This window comes from Excalfactoria chinensis, chromosome 4 (genome assembly GCF_039878825.1).
Source record: "Excalfactoria chinensis isolate bCotChi1 chromosome 4, bCotChi1.hap2, whole genome shotgun sequence".
Taxonomy (NCBI): Eukaryota; Metazoa; Chordata; class Aves; order Galliformes; family Phasianidae; genus Excalfactoria; species Excalfactoria chinensis.
The window spans coordinates 30,273,517-30,292,926 of NC_092828.1; the positions used below are offsets into that span (position 1 = coordinate 30,273,517).

General features: G+C 41.2%; 1 protein-coding gene across 4 annotated transcripts in view; it reads right to left on the minus strand.

Moving 5' to 3' along the window:
* RAP1GDS1 (Rap1 GTPase-GDP dissociation stimulator 1) overlaps positions 1-11,145 on the minus strand; it is an 87,365-nt gene extending 76,220 nt beyond the window's left edge. Inside the window, exon 1 of one of the 4 annotated variants that reach the window (XM_072334841.1) lies at positions 10,887-11,145. In XM_072334841.1, coding sequence (XP_072190942.1) covers positions 10,887-10,890 — 4 coding nt within the window. In that variant the 5' untranslated portion in view covers positions 10,891-11,145. The remainder of the gene's footprint in view (positions 1-10,886) is intronic. The other 3 variants (XM_072334837.1, XM_072334839.1, XM_072334838.1) reach the window with 3 other exon arrangements.
* Positions 11,146-19,410: the final 8,265 nt, after the last annotated feature.

A 19,410-nucleotide genomic window follows, 5' to 3' on the forward strand; every position in this document is an offset into this window, starting at 1 on the left:
TAAATGCTCTGCAACCAGGTCAGTTAAAGCCCTGCAACGCAACACCATTTAAATCTACAACATGCACTTAAAAATGTTATTCGATAGTTTGCTGTATTAAATTTAAAGATGCCATGTCTCAGTACAGGAAAAAAAAAAAAAAAAAAAAAAAAAAAAAAAAAAAAAAAAGCTTTATTTTCACAAAATTAATGCAATTTTATCAGTTCTGCATTGAGCATGCAGATCTTTCACATCAGAGCAACCAGACTTTGGTGTCTGATGGCTTTAGGTTACCCTTAGGTTGTATTAGATGAAGCAGCAGAAACATCTCTAATGAAAAGATTGAAATGATATGCTGACTTTGGGGACAAATTAGTTCCATGGGTACAGAGTGCAATAATACTAAGCTCATAAAAACGGGTAGAATTTGCCTTCTAAACCTGGACTTAAGGTATTAGAAATGAACACTGAAGTTCAACACATGCTTTGTGATCAAAGCATAAGAAGTACAGAACCCTGGTACTGTTATATGAACACAATAACCACCTATTCTGAATGCTTTCTGCAAATCCAACCATTAAGTGATTAAACAAAAAATGCAGATGTATTTTCATTCCAAACTGTTGACCAAAATCAGAAGGGGCCTATTTTTGACACAGTGGCTGCTTTTGCAAGAAGAACAGGAATCTGGAGAGAAATAATAGGGAAACATCAGGAGGGAGCTTGCAAGATTTCCCAGGTTTTCAATTTTGATATCTAATCTTTGATCTGAAAGTTAAATCTCTGCAACCCCAAATGTAGTCCAAACTTAATCTGCATGCAGGCTCCTCAGCATATTTCTGATTGTAAGAAATATATTCCCGGTAATGGGAAAAAGACATATTAATAGTCTCATCTACTTATTTTTAAGACATAAAAAGGGTCCAAAAGAAAAGGCCACTGTTCAAACAACTTGCCAAATCTTAAGTCATTTTGTAAAATGCACCTATTAATCAGCTTTCAGAAAAAGTTCTCTGTGTACAGCCAAAGGTCTCTTTTGTTGATGCCCATTTCTGATTTTAGAAAAGCAAGCAGTTTAAAAGTTGCTGAAGTGTGCTGGCTTCTAACTGACACCTTGTTTGTTGTGATGCCTGAGTGCAGTGAACTGTTCAGTATCTGAGTATGCTAAAAGCAGCTCACATCTGTTGCTTTTTATCCTATGGGCTATCTAGTATCAGAAAAACAACCTAATAAACAACAAAAAGAACAAAACAGGCCTCCCTTGCTAACATAAAGTGCTATAGGGCATTTTTCCCCCAGCCATCAATGTTTTGAACTGGACAAACGCACAGAACTCAAATTTTGTGTTCACGGGAGAACTCTTTCAGAGACTGTACAAGAAATCTTAAATTCTACCTTATTCTTAACAGCCAGAAACAGAAACTGTGATGCCTTCACTCTCTTTGTAAAAGGAGAAGTTATAGCCTTCATAATGATAAACAAGCACTTCAGATCATTTCTGGGATGATAATGGCATTCTGAGGTAGTGCACTGAATCGGTTTTTGTTCCTCCTACAGCATTCTTGCCCGTGGAACAGTAAGTATCCACATTCTAATGTGGCATTAGAAGCATAATGCGTGTAAGTCTTAGAGAGAGGGATTCCTAACATTTTCTGTGAACATCAGAAAATACCAAAAGACACTATCTAATGGCAACAAAATGCATTTCTGAAACATATTTTTTCTTTTTTCCTATGCTGCTACAAGATAGAACTTTATGTATATTATTAGCTTATGACATCGCGCTTACTATCCTTTTTACAGGATGGTGTTCTAATGTAATCTTCATGTTAAATTGGTTTCTTCTTTGAAATAACAAATTACTATAAGCTGTACAATTAAGGAAAAAAGAGTTCAATGTATCATCTTTTTCAGCACAGAATATAGCTTTTTCTTCATCTCTTCACATGCTACACACCAGCATTGTGCTGTACTTACCATTAAAAGATATTTCAACAGTGCTTCTCAAAATTAGCCCAATGTCTGGCATTTCCATCTTCCTAACTGCATAAGCTGGAGAGCCAATATTTCTAAGCGTATTTCTATGGGACAATACATGCCGTTTTGCACAGTTTTACCAAAACCGTACAGTTTGAGGCCCATTATAGCTGAGTCAGAAAAGCAGGATCCCAGTGACTTCAGTGGTACTCAGTGTGGGCTTTGTGTGGGTATAAGAATGCTGTATAAATAGCATTTACATGAGTAGGACCCAATTCTGTGCTGTTTCTTTCCTACAAGATACATTCTTTCATGCAGTCTTGCTTATTGTACATTAGGCAAAACTAAAAACTGAATCTAAACTGGTTTTAACTAGCTGATATTTAACTAAGAAGAAAATAAAATTCAAAACTCTTCTGCTTTTGAAAATTAGAAAGCAGAACACCAGTTATTCAATTCTTTCTCTAACAAAGATAGTGGAATGGGTATGAAGGAAGAAGCTGTCAGATAATTAATAAGGACAGAACCAGAAGAGGAGAGAGTGGGAGATGGGAGGAAAGACAGAAAAGAACAGACAACTGGAGGAGGCAGAGGAGGAAGATGTTACAGAAAACTGGGCAATGAAATAAGGGTTTTGTAAAGGACTGAAGGAATAGAATGGCTGTGGAAGAGAGTGGGAAGAGTAAGAAATGATTCTTAGGTTAAAAAAAAAAAAAAAAAGACTCGAAGAAAATAAGGACACTATAGCATCAGATCGAGAAATGTGTGTTTTTTGCCTGGAAAGTACATAGTTGTTTGGGCACTACTGCATGTAAACCTAATGATTAGTATATCTGATTTAACTGAAGTACTATCCTGCTGTAAACAGGTGATGGAATTTGTATCGTAATGATTTAAAACAACACTACCACCACCACCGACAAAGAACAACTGAATTTCCTTGGCTCCTGTCAGCCATTCTTTATGGGTATGTTGCATATCTTGCATGCAATCTCCACCATTTCTCTGCTTTCCTCCAAATTTCATGTAGCAAGAGCCAGCACATCTGTATCCCCCTCTAAGGAGATCAAGGAACAAAGCCTCAGTAGGTTTTGCAGGGTGAGATCAAATATATTTGTATATAAAGCCTACTAAATGTATTTCTGAATTCATTTAATCATAGCAGATGTTTTTACAATGAATGTCTTCACGGGCCAATTTTCTCTTGTAGTTTGCCTTTTTTGCCTTTATTTATTTATTTATTTATTTATTTATTTTTCCCCTCTGTTAGAACTACAGCCTGATCCTAAAACTGGTTCAGTGCATAAAGATAGAATAGATGGGAGTAAAAGGAGGAAGCATTATGACTACCTGTTACTTCAGAAGGAGGTGGGGGCAGGCACAAAATGGCTCCAAAACCACTCACTGTTGTGTCGCTCCTCCCAATGGTTATGTTCATTTCCTGCTTTTCCACTTAAAATACTCAGAAAGGGGTATGCCTGGGGAAGGGGTCACAACTTCGAAGATGCTATTTCTACATACACTAGGCTCAGAAGACTGACTTTAGTCAGTTCCTCCAGAGGCCCAGCAGGTGTAAGTTAAACATTCTGTGGACAGGCAAGATTTGGATAAGAAAGATTTGTACACTCCTGCTTTGGTTTTAAAGCCCTTTTCTTTTTGCATGCTTTGTTCCTGCTGTCAAGATAAAACAGCGTTTTGATTTAAGGAAATCGTTTCAGAGCCTTCATGCAGCACAAGGAGCTATTTGGCAGTGCTCTACTCAGTTTTGCCTGCAGGGCACTGGGCACTGCAAATTGAGATCATCTTGGGTTTCTCAACAGTGAAGGGAAACAGGCATGAACTCAGGGAAGGGAACAGGACTGCTACTAGCCCTGAAGTAGTGACATGTACTTGTAAGGTTGCTTCTAAAACTAGAAATGCCGAAACAGCTCTGCTAAAGTCACTGGATTGTCATGTCATGAGACTGGTACAACACCAAAGACAGGAAATGTTTCTAAATGTGCTCTCAAGAGCAGTTCCTGGCTGCCAGACAGCAGGCTGCACTCAGCACCGTGCTCACCTCAGCCAAATGCTCCACTGAACCTGGAGACCACAGGCCTTGCAGGTGCTCCTCTTTCACGTCTGGTTATATTTATGCTCAAGCTAGAAAAATCTTAAGCTTCCAGCTACAAAACACTGTCACGGTGCTAATCCATACAACACAAAGCAGTTTTAGTTCCTACTCTGGATACAGTTAAAGGCAAATGTGAGTTTGTAATGTGCGGTTTATGAGACGGTTTTCTTTGAACTGCATCTCCTCTTCTTAATTTAAGATATGATGAGGGAAGGATTAATGCTGTTACATGTGGGGTTATTTTTGGACTGGGATATTGCAGAGAGAAAGGCCTTCATTGAAAGGTAAAGAATTCAATGAGGAAAGGTGTATGGGAGATTGGTAATCACAGCCTGAAGCTCTGATTAATCAGCTGAGGCAAGTGTGGGGTCAGCTATGGGAGCACAGGTGAGAGTGATGTAGCTGTGCTCCCGGAAGGGGTGGAGCTCGACTCCATCCCCTCTGAGACCTCATTTAAGGGCTGACTCCCACTGAGGCAGCATCTCTTGGAAATTGCTCTCCAGTGAGGACTGCCCCAGCTTCTTCAGCCAAGGCACCACCACTGGTGAGTTTTCCTTTGCTTATTCCTTCTGTACATTTGTTACCATCTGTATATTAACAACCAATACAAAAGGTTTTAACCGTAGTTCTGTGTCCTGATGCTCACACATTAATGCACCAGAAGAGCTGTAAAAATGCAGAAGAAGCTGACAATGGGCACAGACTCCTCAAGTATCAAAAATGGCCCATTGGTCCTCACAGCTATTGACAGACCCAACAAATTTCTCCAAAGTTCTGTTCAGTCTTCATCATGCTGTACATCCTGTCGTTAGCTGATCTCCTCCATCAGCCTGGACCTTCTCATTCAGTCTCCATCTCTCTCACTCATGTGTTTGTCTCTGTCCAGTCTTACTCGCAAGTATACTTGCAAAAGCCAAAGTGATAAGGCTGAAAGATAGGCTGCTTATTCACCATGTGAGCTTAAACACCTGCTTAGCTGCATTTAATCAGAGACTGACATGGCTTGTTGAATCCAAATCAATTGACAGGAAATGTAAACAAAAAAATTAATGCAAAAATTAACAAACAAAACTGGCAATTTTCTACAAAATGATCATGACTGTCAGACTGGCAAGTATTAGAGGCCAAAGCCAACTGATGAATGTATGCAACTGTGATTAACTGTAATGAATCTCACGGAGCTAACACTCGCACAAGGAATGATTTGGTGTTTTAACAAAAGCTCAGAACCAACCTATGCCTCAGATGTTCTAATATTACATAATTAGGAAGCAGTAAGCTTGTCGAGGGATTTGAAATATGAGGAAAATAGGAGTAAGTATTAAAAGGGATCAAGTAAAATATTTCCTTTGCAAAAGAGTGGGTTTTTCTCCTTATTTTTGAATGTATAAATGTAATCTTTATAATAGGTTTGTCTAACCCAGAGGTGGAAAGCTCTTGAAATGCTCTCATTTTATTCATTTTATTCATTTTAGAGTGCAAATTTTAACACAACTTCATATAGACATCTACTTTTTCCTCTATTTACATGTTTTGAATTCCAGCTTCAACAGACACTTACGCACAGATGTTTATTTCCTGATTCATCTTTTCAAATTCTCCTAAGAAATATCTTTAAGTGTTTCAAGTCAGGGACATTTCTGAGACTGTACTTAAGCGAATGTGCACTGTGTATTTATTTGCAGGTCTCAAAGAATCCTTCGCTAAACCCCATCCTCCACCTGAAGGTAAGTGAATGGCAGTTATTTGGTTTATAGATTTGCCAGATTCTACTGGGTGTCTGCTGAGCCCGTAATCTTCTTGAACTACAGCTTAAGAGAAGGGCTGAGATCACCAGAATTCCTACACAACTTCAAAGCTCCCTAAAGCAGAACTGTGACTCTCAGACTGAACAAATGTCGCCAAGCTGTGTGCACAGCTTTGAAGCTCCTTGAACCAAAGCCATTTGTTTCAGAGACTTTACAAATCCAGTTAGGCATATCTAGAGCACATGAAAATTCAAAAACGTATCAGCTATTTTTTGGAATAAGTGAAACTTTAATGATCAGAAAGTCTGCGTTGTTGTGTTTTTGTTTTTTACAATCATCTTACTCTACCAAAACCAATTCCATCTGGTTGCTATCACTAAAATTTGTAAACAGAAACAAGTTTCTAGACCGTATTTAACAAGAAGAGGCCCTGTGAGATTATATGTAGCAGCTTCACTGCAAGGACAAAATCCCTTCGTAGGAAAAGTTCCTTGCCTAATTAACATTCAAACAGTCATTAAAAAATTTCACCAGTAGCTGGAGAAGGCACACATGATTTTAATTTTCAGAAGCTTATATGTAGTTACTAATCAATTTTAATCTGGAAGTGAGGCACTGTCTTAAACATAATGCATCTGACAGCAAAAAGACAGCTGGAATATTCCTCTTTAACACACAGACCTGGGTGGACTTGTCAGCAGGAGAAAGTGGGTTTTCTCTTACGTAAGTAATTAGGTCACCAATTAATGTCCCTAACACACAACCCGCAACCTGCAACAGAGTTAAGGATCATACCCAACCTCCTGGTCAGATGCCATAGATGGAATATCAGAGCTTTCTCTTGTGTCAAATGGTGACATTATTCTGTCCCTTATTGAACAAATGTTAGTTTATGTTAATCACATATTTATTTATCTTTTACATATTCATAAATAATTAAGTTCTCAGAACTTCCAGAAATAGATCTGCTTCACTTGAAGAAGGCTGAGAATTATAATGAAGCTTCTCAAGGATTGTCAGCTGCAGCCAGAATGAATTATAAAGAAAGAAGGTAAAAATGCTCTGATTTTTATCTACATCTTTCATACCCTGGCTATTTTCTCAGGCTGGGAGTTGGGAGTGTATCAGGAATAGAGCTCCTAATTTCCTTCTGCCATTTCTGTTCTCTGTTGTTCCATTCATTCATTCCTTGCCCTGTCTTTCCTTTGCTTCTAGTATTTCTCTCCCTCCACACATTTCCTTTAAGGGATTTTTGTTCTTACTATTCTTGTCTTGGTAGCTTTCTCATTATCAGTGCTTTGTTTCCTTCAGGTTTCATCTGTTCTTTTGCCCTTTCTCTTCCCACTTTTATTTTGACTACACAGCCAAATGTTCCTTACAGATTTCTGAAGCTACCACTGCATATTCTGTTCTTAGGAAACATATTTTTGAATGAAGCCTTTAACCTAAAGCAAGAGACAAAATTGATTGGTTTTCATCTTATGTAATAACAAAAGATCACCAACAACGGCCTGAAAATAGGAAAAGTATTTGTTAAGGTAGAGCAGTCAGAACTAAGCTAACCTCTCTGGCTGCCCCAGAGGCACAATCTGAGGAACACTGTTTGAGGAAAAAGCAGAGCCATAGCCTAAAATCAGTTTCTTCTGCCTTCGTGTTTTCAAGACAAGGTTTTTGCCAAGTGCAGTCCTGTCTTTGGAAAACACTAATACATCTTGCACTGGCTTAAATTGCTGCTGGGTAGAACTAATATGCTAGCGTTATACAAAGTCCCACTGTTCTTGCAAAACCTTTAGAGTAATTAAAAATTATCTTTTTTGTGCAATAACTATATCACTTTTACAAGTGATCTATGAAGGTGACTTGCAGCTCTTGTAAGAAAACTAGCAGAATTCTTTTCAAGGAGGACTTTTTCATTCCTCTCATATGTAAGGCTATTGATTACTCACAAAAACCACACAGGCTTATTCCCATCTTCCCAAAAGTGGTACTTCACACAGCCATGCCTGAATATTCACTCCCTTCTGCCACCTTTACTGAGTGAGCTAATATCATGAACACAGGTGGTGGCTTCTGACATTCTGATCTGGAGCTCACAGCCACCAGGCTGACCACAAAGCTTGACAACTGTGGTACTTCTGTGTGGAAACTAGGAGAGGAAATACAGTGCCCTGTGAGGAGAGGGGCAACATAAGCCTTTGTTCTGACAACTGTAACTAAATGCACAATAGCCATTTACATTATAGCCTTTGTATCTCCTGCATCTCATCACCGTGATATTAGTGCTAGGTATTGCAAAGAGAATCTAAGAAATTCCCTGACCTCCTTGTGCAACTGGCAGGTTGCTTTTGTGGTTTGTTGCCCATTAAACTTCATTAGAACAGAGGTCCCCTTCCATTTCTTGCTAACACAACTGGTGCTTTGAAACAAGAACATTTTTCACGAGCTTTCGCTGCTCCTGATCATAACATCTATATTTCAGCCCACAACTGATATGTACCATAAAAATAATTTTGTGTGTAATCTGTACTTCTGTTCGGTATATAAACTCTCCCGAATGATATTTCTCCATCTTTTGGGCCAGTGCATTAGTGTTGAGTGGTCAATGCATAATACTGATTTATCATATGGATTCACATTTGTAGAACGACTACTGCTTGAAAACAGAAAAACCTGCCTGGCCACAAGGAGCTCATGACAGAGCACGCTGGTTGTGGTTTTGGAGGTTAAAAGATGAAAACTGACCAGAAAAAGGGGCTATTCATCAGGAAACTGAGGCATGACATCAGCAACTGAAAAGTAAAAACCTGTAATTGTTCTTGTAAAAATAGAAGCATAGCACACGTTGTCTCAAGTACTCAGTTTTTTGCTACCAGGAGCACTTCAGCAACTTGTTTCACAAAGCCAAGAGGTAAATGTTGTTAAAACTGAACCATTCCATGTACTTCAAAAACTACATAAGCACAAGCAACAAAAGTGACAATTTGGGGAAGAACTGATATTAATGAGAGGAAGCCACAGTCCTCTAGGAGGAAATGACTGCCATGAGAGGAATACACACTTGGGGCTGAAGTGGCAATAGAGAGATTTCTATACAGCAAAGATAATGCAGATCCATATATACACAAATATTTTTAGTGGCAGAAATCTTTTGACTCGAATTAAAATATACTTACTTAGTTTTCCATCTTATATCACCAGTATACAGTTCAGCTAATACTAAGCCTGCTTTTTTGAACACAGAATAAAGCATACATTTAACTGCAAGGCATTACTGCATTCTTGCTACAAGCGCCTGTTTGTTGAGCATGATTTATGGGATGTAGTGCAAGCCATAGGAAGAACAAATTAAATACTGCAAATATTCATCCTCACTTTAATTCTAGGGATTTGCAGCTGTAATGTGATGCAGTACCCAAAAGAATGCTATAAGCAGTATGGGGGAAGTTATTGCATTGATTGTATGAGCTTGAACATAGATCTTCAGCAGCAGAAGGCACAGTTAGCTGCTAGCCAAGGTGAAACTGATTTCAGTCTTTGCTCTTTGGAGCAACAAGAGCTGCTGCAGAAGCTGTAGTTTGCTTGGATTCTTAAAAGGGAATCAGGTTCCAGTGTGCAAAGGAGTGGGGAAGCAAAGGTTTCCCCTGTATTTTCACAAGCAACTTCTGGTCAGTTATGGGCAGGTGGTGACAGATTCTAGAGAAAAATTCATTCTTCCTGAGAACATTTTAATGACTCTTATTTTTACAGCAAGCTGGAGCAGATTCGCAAGCTGTTTTCAAACTTGTCTGCAGCTGAGATGTAGTCTCATCTAAAACAGAGCGCTGCACTGATTCTGTATCAGCTTTTCTGAGGAGGTTTTAGCTAACGCTGTGAAGTTTTTCTGGGAGCCAAAATAGTTGGTCACATCTGTATTTTGACCAGAATGTTCAGATTAGCAGCCAGAATTTGTGAACAGAGACAGGAAATATATTCTTACTAAGTCCTGGTGCCTTGATGCACAAAAAGAGGCCTTTGCTACACTGTTAGAGTTGTTCCTTATTCTGAGCAAACCTGACAGTGCTCCTTCATGCCTGACCCCAGCAGCTTCCATCTGCCACGGTTCTCCAGAAGTTCTCCATCACTTTAAAGGAAGCAAACAAGTATCTATCCCATTCCACGGTCATGAAAACTGAGGCACAGCAAGCGCTTCTTCCCATGGAAACTTCTAGTTGAAAGGGAAAGATGTGTGTGATCTGCAAAAAGAAACTAAACAGTGCAGCACCTGAGGCTGCAGGAAGTGCTGATGTCAAAGCCCTGAGCCAAAGTCAGGCACAGCCAGCACCCTGCCCTGCCTGCAAAGCACACACAGCTCCTAGCCCCGGGGATCCACGGCCCAGAGTGCAGTGCAACGCAGGGCGGCAGGGCCATCCCTGCCTCAGTGTCCACAGCTGTGCGGGGAACCTGATGGTGGCTGCTGGGCGCCGTACTGTGTAAAGAGGAGGAGGGTGGGGAAGCGAGGAGAAACCCAGCGAGCGCTCTGTAAAGGCAATGGAACACTGCGCTCCCTGGGTTCACGCGGGGTTCGCTGGAAGCTCCATCCAAATGGCGATCGGTGCGAAACTACTTAATTTTCAACATTAAGAGACGGGGGGAAAGCAAAAACACAAACACAAAAAGGCAGAAGTAACATGGCTGCATTCAGAGGCACGAGTAACGCTCTGCCTCGCAGCCGGAGCAACACGAAGATCCTTACGTCTTTCTCCAACAGCGGACAAGGACCGCAGCGCAACCTTCCCAGCGCGTTACCCCGACGGCCTCCGTCACGCCAGCAGCGGTCGGCGAGGTCCCGGGGCCGCCTTACGTAACTCCGTGCCCCGAGCCGCCCTCAGCACGCGAACAGGCGGCTCCCCTCGCCCTCCGCGTGCGGATCGGGGCGGCCCGGCCTGCGCGGATCGGGGCGCCGCGGAAAGTTTGCGCCGCGGGGGCCGCGCGTTCTGAGCCCCGCAGCCGGCGGGGAAGTTGCACCGAGATCGGGCGGCGGCCTCTGGGGGCAGAGGGGCGGCAGCGGGGGCTGCGCAGCGGGGACTCACCCATGGTGGCGCCGCGGCCTCCTCCTCCTTCCCCTCCTCCCGGAGCCGCCGCCTCTCGGGGAGGCGCGGGAGAGCTGTGCGCGGAACGGAGCGGGGCGAGCGCGGCAGCGGCGCGGTGGCTGCGTGCGGCACGGCTATGAGTCAGGGTAGCACATCCGGGCAAGGCCGCCTGGGAGACACCCCGCCCGCCCGGCGGCACCCTGCCGTGCCGCTGCCGCCGCCGGGGAGGGGCGGGCGGGCACGGAGGAGGCGGCGCGGGGCCGGCCCGGCCGCGGGAGGGGCGGAGAAGGAGGGAACCGAGGGCGGTGCCGGCGGGGGTTGCGGCGGTCCCGCGCCGCCTTTGTTAGCGGGGCTGAGGGGTGGCGGCTTAGAGGATGGGGTTTGTTGGCGAGCTCTTCGAGCTCTGTCTGGTGGCCGTTTGCTCGAAGGGAGGACTGAGTCGGGGGGCGAGCGGTGTGAGGACCCCGTGAGCACAGATCGGCGGAAGAAGGGAGGGAGCTGCCGGGCAAATAGCGGTTGCCTTATGCCGTACGTTTTGCTGAAGCGATGCTGGAAACCGTGCGGCCGAAAGCGAAAGGCTTCTGCCCGCGGTAGTTGTGTGCGGAGGACATTTTTAACAAGAAAATGAATCTCTGCGTTCCCCCTTCCTCTGTGCCCTGGGATGTTCACTCTTTGTAACACAGCAAGCAATCGGGAACGCTTTACTTTTACAGTCTCAGCTTTCATTGGGAGCCTTTGTGTTAACAATGCGGTAACACTCTGAGCGTCTTCGCTTTCTTCAAATCTTTCCTTATTCACAGTTTTACTCAAGTAAATGCCACGGTGCGGTTAGGCAGAGCAGGACGAAGGAGTCATAGAGTCTTGTTGCTCCATAGGCATAGGCAGCGGACACAGCAAGGATGAGCGAGGGGATAAAAGGAGCTGCAGCTGAGTCAGCCCCGGGGCGCACGAGTGGCAGCCGGCAGCTTCCGGGGGGTCCTCCCTGGAAAAGGGCTCGGGAGCTGTTGTGCGTAAGGGGCAGTGGGGCATGACAAGCAAAGAATCATTTGCTGTCCCTTCTGTGTAGCACAAGAGGAATGCTCTGAGGTTTGTCAATTTATACTGCTGTAGCCGTGCGATTCGCCACGTCTTTCCTTCTGACATCAGCAGGATTTTGCAGTTGACTTCTGTGGTGTTAGCCACTGTCCCTTGATGTAGAACTTGATCCTGAAGATATGTAGCTTTATGGTCAGCTGATGTTGAGAATGACCGTGTTTTTACTATGGTTATACAACTGAAAGGCTTCATTGCATTGAGACTGCAGAAAATTCATTCAAAACAACATGTTTGTGCTTTGCCTGCAGAGTTTGCCTAATTCAATCCCTAATAAAATACTGCAGTTTTTGGATGAATCTAAGTGGTGAAAAGTCGCTGCTTTATTCTGCCTTCAACTATTTTAAAATCAGACCTGAACTTTGTCTCTTACATTTTTGCCTCCTTATTTCCTTCTGTTGGCAAATACTTTTCCTTTGGTTTTATAACTGTCCCCCAAACGTTTCCTTCTCTTGTCTGGCAAAAAAGGCAGTGAAATTCTGTTGTCGCTGGTCCATCTCTAGGGGATCATGGAGTATATTTTCCCATGTTACTCCATTTTATCGCTCATTTGGGTACCTGGAGTAGATCAGAACATTCTCTAAAATGTATGGGTTTCAGGAGTGTACTTGCAGGTCTTAACTAAAATATACACTAACCTTTGCAAGGCCTGGAAAGGCAACAGTGTTACCTACTCTGAGAGAGGATTTTGGAAACAGTGACTTCCAAAGGGTTCCGCATTTGGGAAACTGCCAGTAAGAGGCCTGGCACTATGGAACTTCTTTGATTATTGCTGGTTTTAGTAGATCCAAAAGAACTGCCCAAAACTTGAGAGACTTGTTGACTGTTTGGACTGAACATTAATTGTAGGAGAGAAAGAAAGCTCTGAAGGAGTTGAGGACTTGATTTTTATTTTCAAGACCTCAGTTAGATACAAGTTTACAACAGAACAATGGTGCTGTTCTGAAAAATAAGTAAGTAAAACCCAAGACAAAACAGCCTTTCTTGCTGTATGACCTGTATGTATGGTTATATGCAGTATATTGCAATAGGGTGAGGAATTTCCATCTCCAAGAGCGTACACAGGAAACCTTTGTGCCATCAGGCTTTTTAGGTACTATAGCTGCAAATGACAATATGCTAAATCAGTGTGGTGTATTTTTTTTATGAGATAAGCAGCTGTGTAGTACAATGCAGTGATGCCTGTGAGAATATCTCATTAAAAACAATGAAATGGTGATAACCTTGATGTATTCATCAAGGAAAAAAGAATTAATTAAAAAAACAAGTTTTTGAGGAAAAGCTGGGAACCAGAAGCAATGTGACATTTGCAGAAGAAATGAGGAAGAAAGCTATACAAGCACATTCTGTAGATTTCAGCTGATGAGATCGCTGCTTATTTCTGCAGTTGTAACGCAGCTGTGAAAATTGTGTTGTAGACTGCAGAAATTACAAGGCAGTTAACTAGTGTTGTCTCTGTGCTCCCAAGTACTGACTATATCCAATGCTCTGCAAGAAAATTGGGTCAAAGTGACTTTCCAGTGCTTACTACTTCATGAATTCTCAGTTTCACATCTTGCATCAGATTCACATTCTCAGCACATCTCCTCACCCCTGACAGAGCATCTCCTTGAAAACCTTCTCACACGCGTTATCTAATTTAATTTGGAACAAAGGTGCATGTAAGGAATATCTTCTAATTGCCCCTGTACTAATGTTAGAAACCTGCATGATTGACAAGAAGATGCTGGGATGCTCAAATACATGGGGAAATATGATATGGTTGATATTTCCATTACTGAGTAGAATTTGGATCATCTGACAGGAATAGGTTATCATGAATTGTTCCATAGGAAAAGGAGGATAAAGAGAGGAGTGTGGGCAGTGCTTTACCCCTTGCTTCCTACAAAGGGTACAAGCAACACCGAGTCCTGGCACTGTGAGAAACTTAAGTTCTTGTAGAAATAGAGGTGGAGATATCGCAGTGCTGTCTGTGAACTCACACTTGAAAATCAGGACAAGCCATTTCTTGAGGCCTTCCTGTAATACGTGAATAGGGAGATGATGACAAAGTATGATCAGGGAAAGAGTGTTCACAAGGGTGACTCAATATTTGCTAGCTATTTGCTGTCTCTGAGAGCAAGTTGTCTCATATTTTCCATAGGGTAAGAACAGTTGTTAATACAGAAGCTTATATGTGACCTTGTCCTGTGATAACTCTTTCATGTTCCCATATCCGGTGTGTAAGTATTTGTGATAAAGTCTTACTGGCAAGTGCTAGAAGTTGAAACTAGAGAACACCATCCTTGACACAAGGTATGGTTTCATAGGTTTCATAGCTGTAAGTGCAATTTAAATATCAGAATGACCTGGAAAAGTGAAAGTTGAGAACATCATGTTTATCTGTTTGTTCGTTTTTACACACAGCAATTGTTCAAAAAGCAAAGCTTTACTTCATCTGAAGGAAAATGCTGCATGTGTTGTATGAGAGAGTGCATACACTGCTGGCCAAGCTCCAATATTGCAGAAACCCTTTCTTGCCTGAAAATCTGTGTCTTTCTGAATGAATAATGCCACCCTCTTTCTTGTCAATTGCCGGGTAAAGTAATAAGGCCCACTGATGGTTGGTATATTTATAACATGTGAGTTATTGTGCTACAATGAGTAGCATTAGAATAGTTTACTTTTCAGAGCTGCAGAAGGTTTCCTACCCAAGGAGTGTTTTCCTCCTTCCTATCAAACATAGCTTTCCACTTGAATGATTTTTGTTAGCTTGCTGTTTTAATTTTTCTGTTTTATGGCTTTTCTGCAGCCAGGAGATAGGAAAGCAACTAAAGGATAAACTTATTCCAAGAAAATTTTTAAGTCTAAAATCAAATTAGATGACCTAGTCACAGAATCTGGTCTTAGGAAGGTTCTTACTCCCGGAATAGGTTGGTAGGGGCTTTGGATATATTTGTCTTTCACTTTACTATCTGGATTCTCTCTGTAAATCACACCTAACCACTGTCCAGCCATGTAGTTGTCTTGGGCATGTGCAATGGGTTTACATTATGAGGTTTAGGTAGGAGGGGGCTCCAGGGATGGCCTCTGTGAGCAGTTCCCCTACAGCACAGAGGACCATAGCAGAGCAGGCTGCCTTTCATTCCTCATTCATCTGAGCCTCCCAGTAAGATGAAGCAGAAGAGGATGGGGGAAGGGAGGTTTTAGTTTGCTTTTAGTACTCACTATCCAAGTCTGTTAGCAACAGACAATAATTTACATTAATCTCCCCTATTCTGAGTCTATTTTATCTGTGCTGGTAATCAGTGAGCAATGTCCCCGTCTCTATCTCAAACCATCTGCTTTCTTCATCATATTTTCTCCCCCTGTCCTGAGCTGGGGGAGTGGCTGAGCCACGTGGTATTTAGCTGCCTGTTGGTGTGGTGACCAGTATGGCAACTTGGTGGTGGTTTCCATTCCTCAGTTGGTGGTATGCAGCTGTATTTGACCAAATCTCTTCAGCAGTCAGGAAAGTAAAGTCAGAATGATCCATGAAGCATCTAGCTTAAGTATAGCAGCCTGTGTTACAATGATGACCCTGTCATTCCTTCTGACATTATCCTGAGAGGGCTGGTTGAAGAAAGGATGAACTAGCTTTGGTCTAGAGATTCCTTCCAACCCCCATGATTCTGTGGTCTGTGTGTGATCCTGTGATCCTTATATCCCTTGGAGTGGGGAGGTAGGTGCTCTGCTCTCTTTTAAATGAATTCTTTTAAATCAACTTAAATGCCATAAAATGAGAGGCTAAAATACAAACAGGTTTTGTCCATGGAGATCTCTATCTCTTCTGTAAGTGCATTCCTCATGACTATCATCCGCTGATTTTAGTTATTTTCCTGGTCAAGTCATAGGAATATGAAATGAACTGGGGAAAATTACCCCAAAACAAACCAACAAACAAAACATTTTATACATTGATATTCCTATCCCAGAATAAGTGCCAACATACATTTGTGTTCTAGGATAAAGGCTAGTTTTAGAGTTAAGTGCACAAAGCAATAGCACTGCTGTTTATTTTTAGTTGTTAATTAATTACTTAATCTTCAGTTTGTCTTTTGTTACTCAAGTCACATTTCCTAACAGCCCAGTGAAGTGCACAGCTCCATGGCAGAATTCGTTACAGTGTTTTCTATTTGACTGCTATGAAGCATTCGATAGTTACATGTTATAATTTGTCACTATGCAAATAGCATTACTCTTTTAATGGGACAATTATTTTCTATTTGCTTCTGTGCTTTTATCTCTCTACTTTGTTGCAAATAAAACTAAGCCACAAAAACAATTTCTAATTTGTAACAACAGATTCTATCTGCATAAGGCTGAGGTCCTTTGAATCCCACCTCAGCAATATTTACTGTGAATGAAGTAACAAAGTAAAGCCAGTGCTGAGTTGTTAGAAAGATGCGTAGAGCAAGAGACTACAATATAAGTAAAAGGACTTTTTAGGGGATTCTAACTAAAAATATCTTTTCTAAGTCCTACCTTTCATACTTTGTGCTGTGATTTGTGATTGTCTTTGCATGAGGACAGCATTTCATCAGTGGATAGGTAAGAACTGATCTGTTGTTTATTGCACGTGTCCCAGTAAAATAAAATCACAATATATATATTGCTATATATATTATACGTTATATATATGTAAAAGAAAAAAAGACCCACTTTCCTGTAGCTCATTGTTTGTTTGTTTTCTTTTCACATTGCCAGGTTCAATACTGCTATGTTTCAACATCAGTAAGCTCTCAGAACTCAAACTGGACATTTGGGATGCATATAGAACAGCCCTTTTCCTTTTCCTGATTATTTTTTCTTCCCACCTGCCCCCAGTCTTTCACTATTCTTCCAACATTGCAAACCAGTGGATTTATGTGTACTTTTAAACTCACCCTGTTTTGACTCCATTTGCTACTAAGAGATAATGTTGCTGTACTCTGGTAGCTGAACTCATTCTGACTGAAGTTAACACCTAAGTAATTCATTAGCCAGATGAATCTGGATAATACAGAAAGTAATTAGAGGAACATCCAGGTCCAAAAACAGCGTCTTGCCATGTTATTGCCCTGGTCTGACACTAAGCTGGAGAAAGAAGCTGCCTGGAATCTGTCCCTTTAAAGCCAATCAAGCTTTTCAAGTAGATGAGGCATATGTTCTGTGATTTATTTAATTTTTCATTCCTCAGTAAAGGAACTCAGGTTGGATCCTAAGGTAGCAGAAGTTTATTTATGTGTAGACATGCATAGCCCTGTGAGTTTTTCAATTCCTTACCTGTAAAACTGGCTATAGGTTTCACTGAATTTCAGGAATGGAAGTTTCACTAAATTAAATCAGATCTATATCTTTACTTAATTGTGACTGCATATATAGAGAGACATATACATATTAAATGTATTTAAACATGTATGCCTATATGCATATATATTTCTGGAATATATCAGATTTACAAATCAAGAATGAACTGAAAAAAAGAGTTGCCTTTCTGTATTTGCTGTATAATCAATAACCCTGATTATCAAGGACAAAATCCTTTGACTTTAATTTTCAGGATTACAGAATTTGGTATTTCCCCAAATATATGGCATTTCTCTCATTCCTGCTGAATGCACTATTTTGCTGCAGCTGTGTACCTACACATGAGTGTCTGTGTATTTGCATATATACATATAATATATATATATATTCATGGTTATCTCCTTAAGCTCTTGCAACCTGCGTTTCTCTGGCTGCACTTCACAACAGCAGTTGTTAGCTTCACTCCATTGTCTTGACTGTCAGAAGTAGTGCCTATTTTGCAATCAGGCAGCTGCAAGTATGTCTCAGTGATTGGAAGCCTTTTTTTAATCTGTCACTTTTCCTATGCAAGTCCTCAAAACTCATACTGTGTTTGATATACTGCAAGAACCTTAGACTGCAACAACAGCTGTGATTTTGGCAGCCAAAAGCATGCAGTTGGGCAGGTCTGAAGTACCTGAGAAGAAAACTGAATTTTCTGATTGATATTGAGTTGTGATCTGATCTCTCTTGCAATTTCTTTCCCTTGTATTTTTTTCTACCATAACACTCAGGAGGTCAGGGTGGGACAGCAGCTTATGCTGTGAAGGTGATTAATGGCAGATGTGTAACTGCAAAGTCTGTGTGTACATGCACATGCATATTTGCTAAGCTAAATCAAGGTGTTTGATCTGTAAGTTTTCTTGTAATTTGCATTCATAGAAGGGCAGATGTCTCAAAATGTTTATAAGGGTTTCTGCTTTCTTAACATTATTTCTGTTTCCAACAGAAGGGACATTAATCTTCCTACTGTAGGAGGGTAGATCGAAAGTTGTGAAGTGGGTCAGACTTACCTTTCTTCTACAACAAGTCTTCTCTGAGAAATACTACAATTTCAATACAGTGGGCAGAACGACACAAGGCATCAGGATTTGCAGTGATCATGGAAGAGATGGGGAATTGCTTAGTCTGGGATCACTAAGAAAATAACTTGAAATGACTGTGGGGATGGTATGGATGTGATGCATGAAGAGTCCGAGTACGTGACAACATAGCACTTGATAGAAGATGTAACTGTTGCAGCAGGAAAGAACTAAGGAGTAAGAAAGATGAGAGGGCATGAAGACTTTACATTTTTGTTGGGAGATTCTTTCTGATTTAAAGAAGGGGAGAAATATCATTATTATCTACTATACTCCAGGCAGAGAGGGTAGTTTCAGGGGAAAACAAGTCAAGAAAGAGATTGGAATGTCTGGTGTTTTCATCACATGACAGAGATCTGTGGTCTGCAGCAAGAGATGATATCAGATCACATTCAAAGAATTGAAAATCAGAAATAATGAGGAATGTAGAAAATAAAGCATAAATTAAAAAATAAAACAAATCCAAACTGCTGAATCATTTAAGGATTATTTCCATCAGCTCTCTGTATTGAAAGCTCATATCTTGTACAACACAAGGTGAAAGAATGGACATTTTCACTTTTTACTAACTGAGATAAATATTATGGTACAGGCTGAGTCTGCGAGAAGAAAGTGAAGCCTCATTTTTCAGCATCTGTATTTTCCTCAGCGTGCTTGAACTTACTAGCATAGATGCAGCCTACAGATCTTACAGGTATCGCATACCCTTGCATGTGCTTAAATACGTAACCATCTTTCTAGAAAACATTTCTATTAATGTGTTTTCATGCACTTTTATCAGATTTCTTAATTTTGTACCTTAGACCTGACTAGAACTTGCCGTATTTTAATGCTGTGTATGTGTGTTAGCATACTTTGTCCTCATACCACTGTTAAAGTACTATGTTATGTGCCATGATCAACTGTAAGTCCTTGCAAGTATATGCCATGTCTGAAAACCTCCTCCACAGTAGTGCAAATGGGCTGGTAATTGCAATGAAGGAAATTATGGTATAACCTGATCT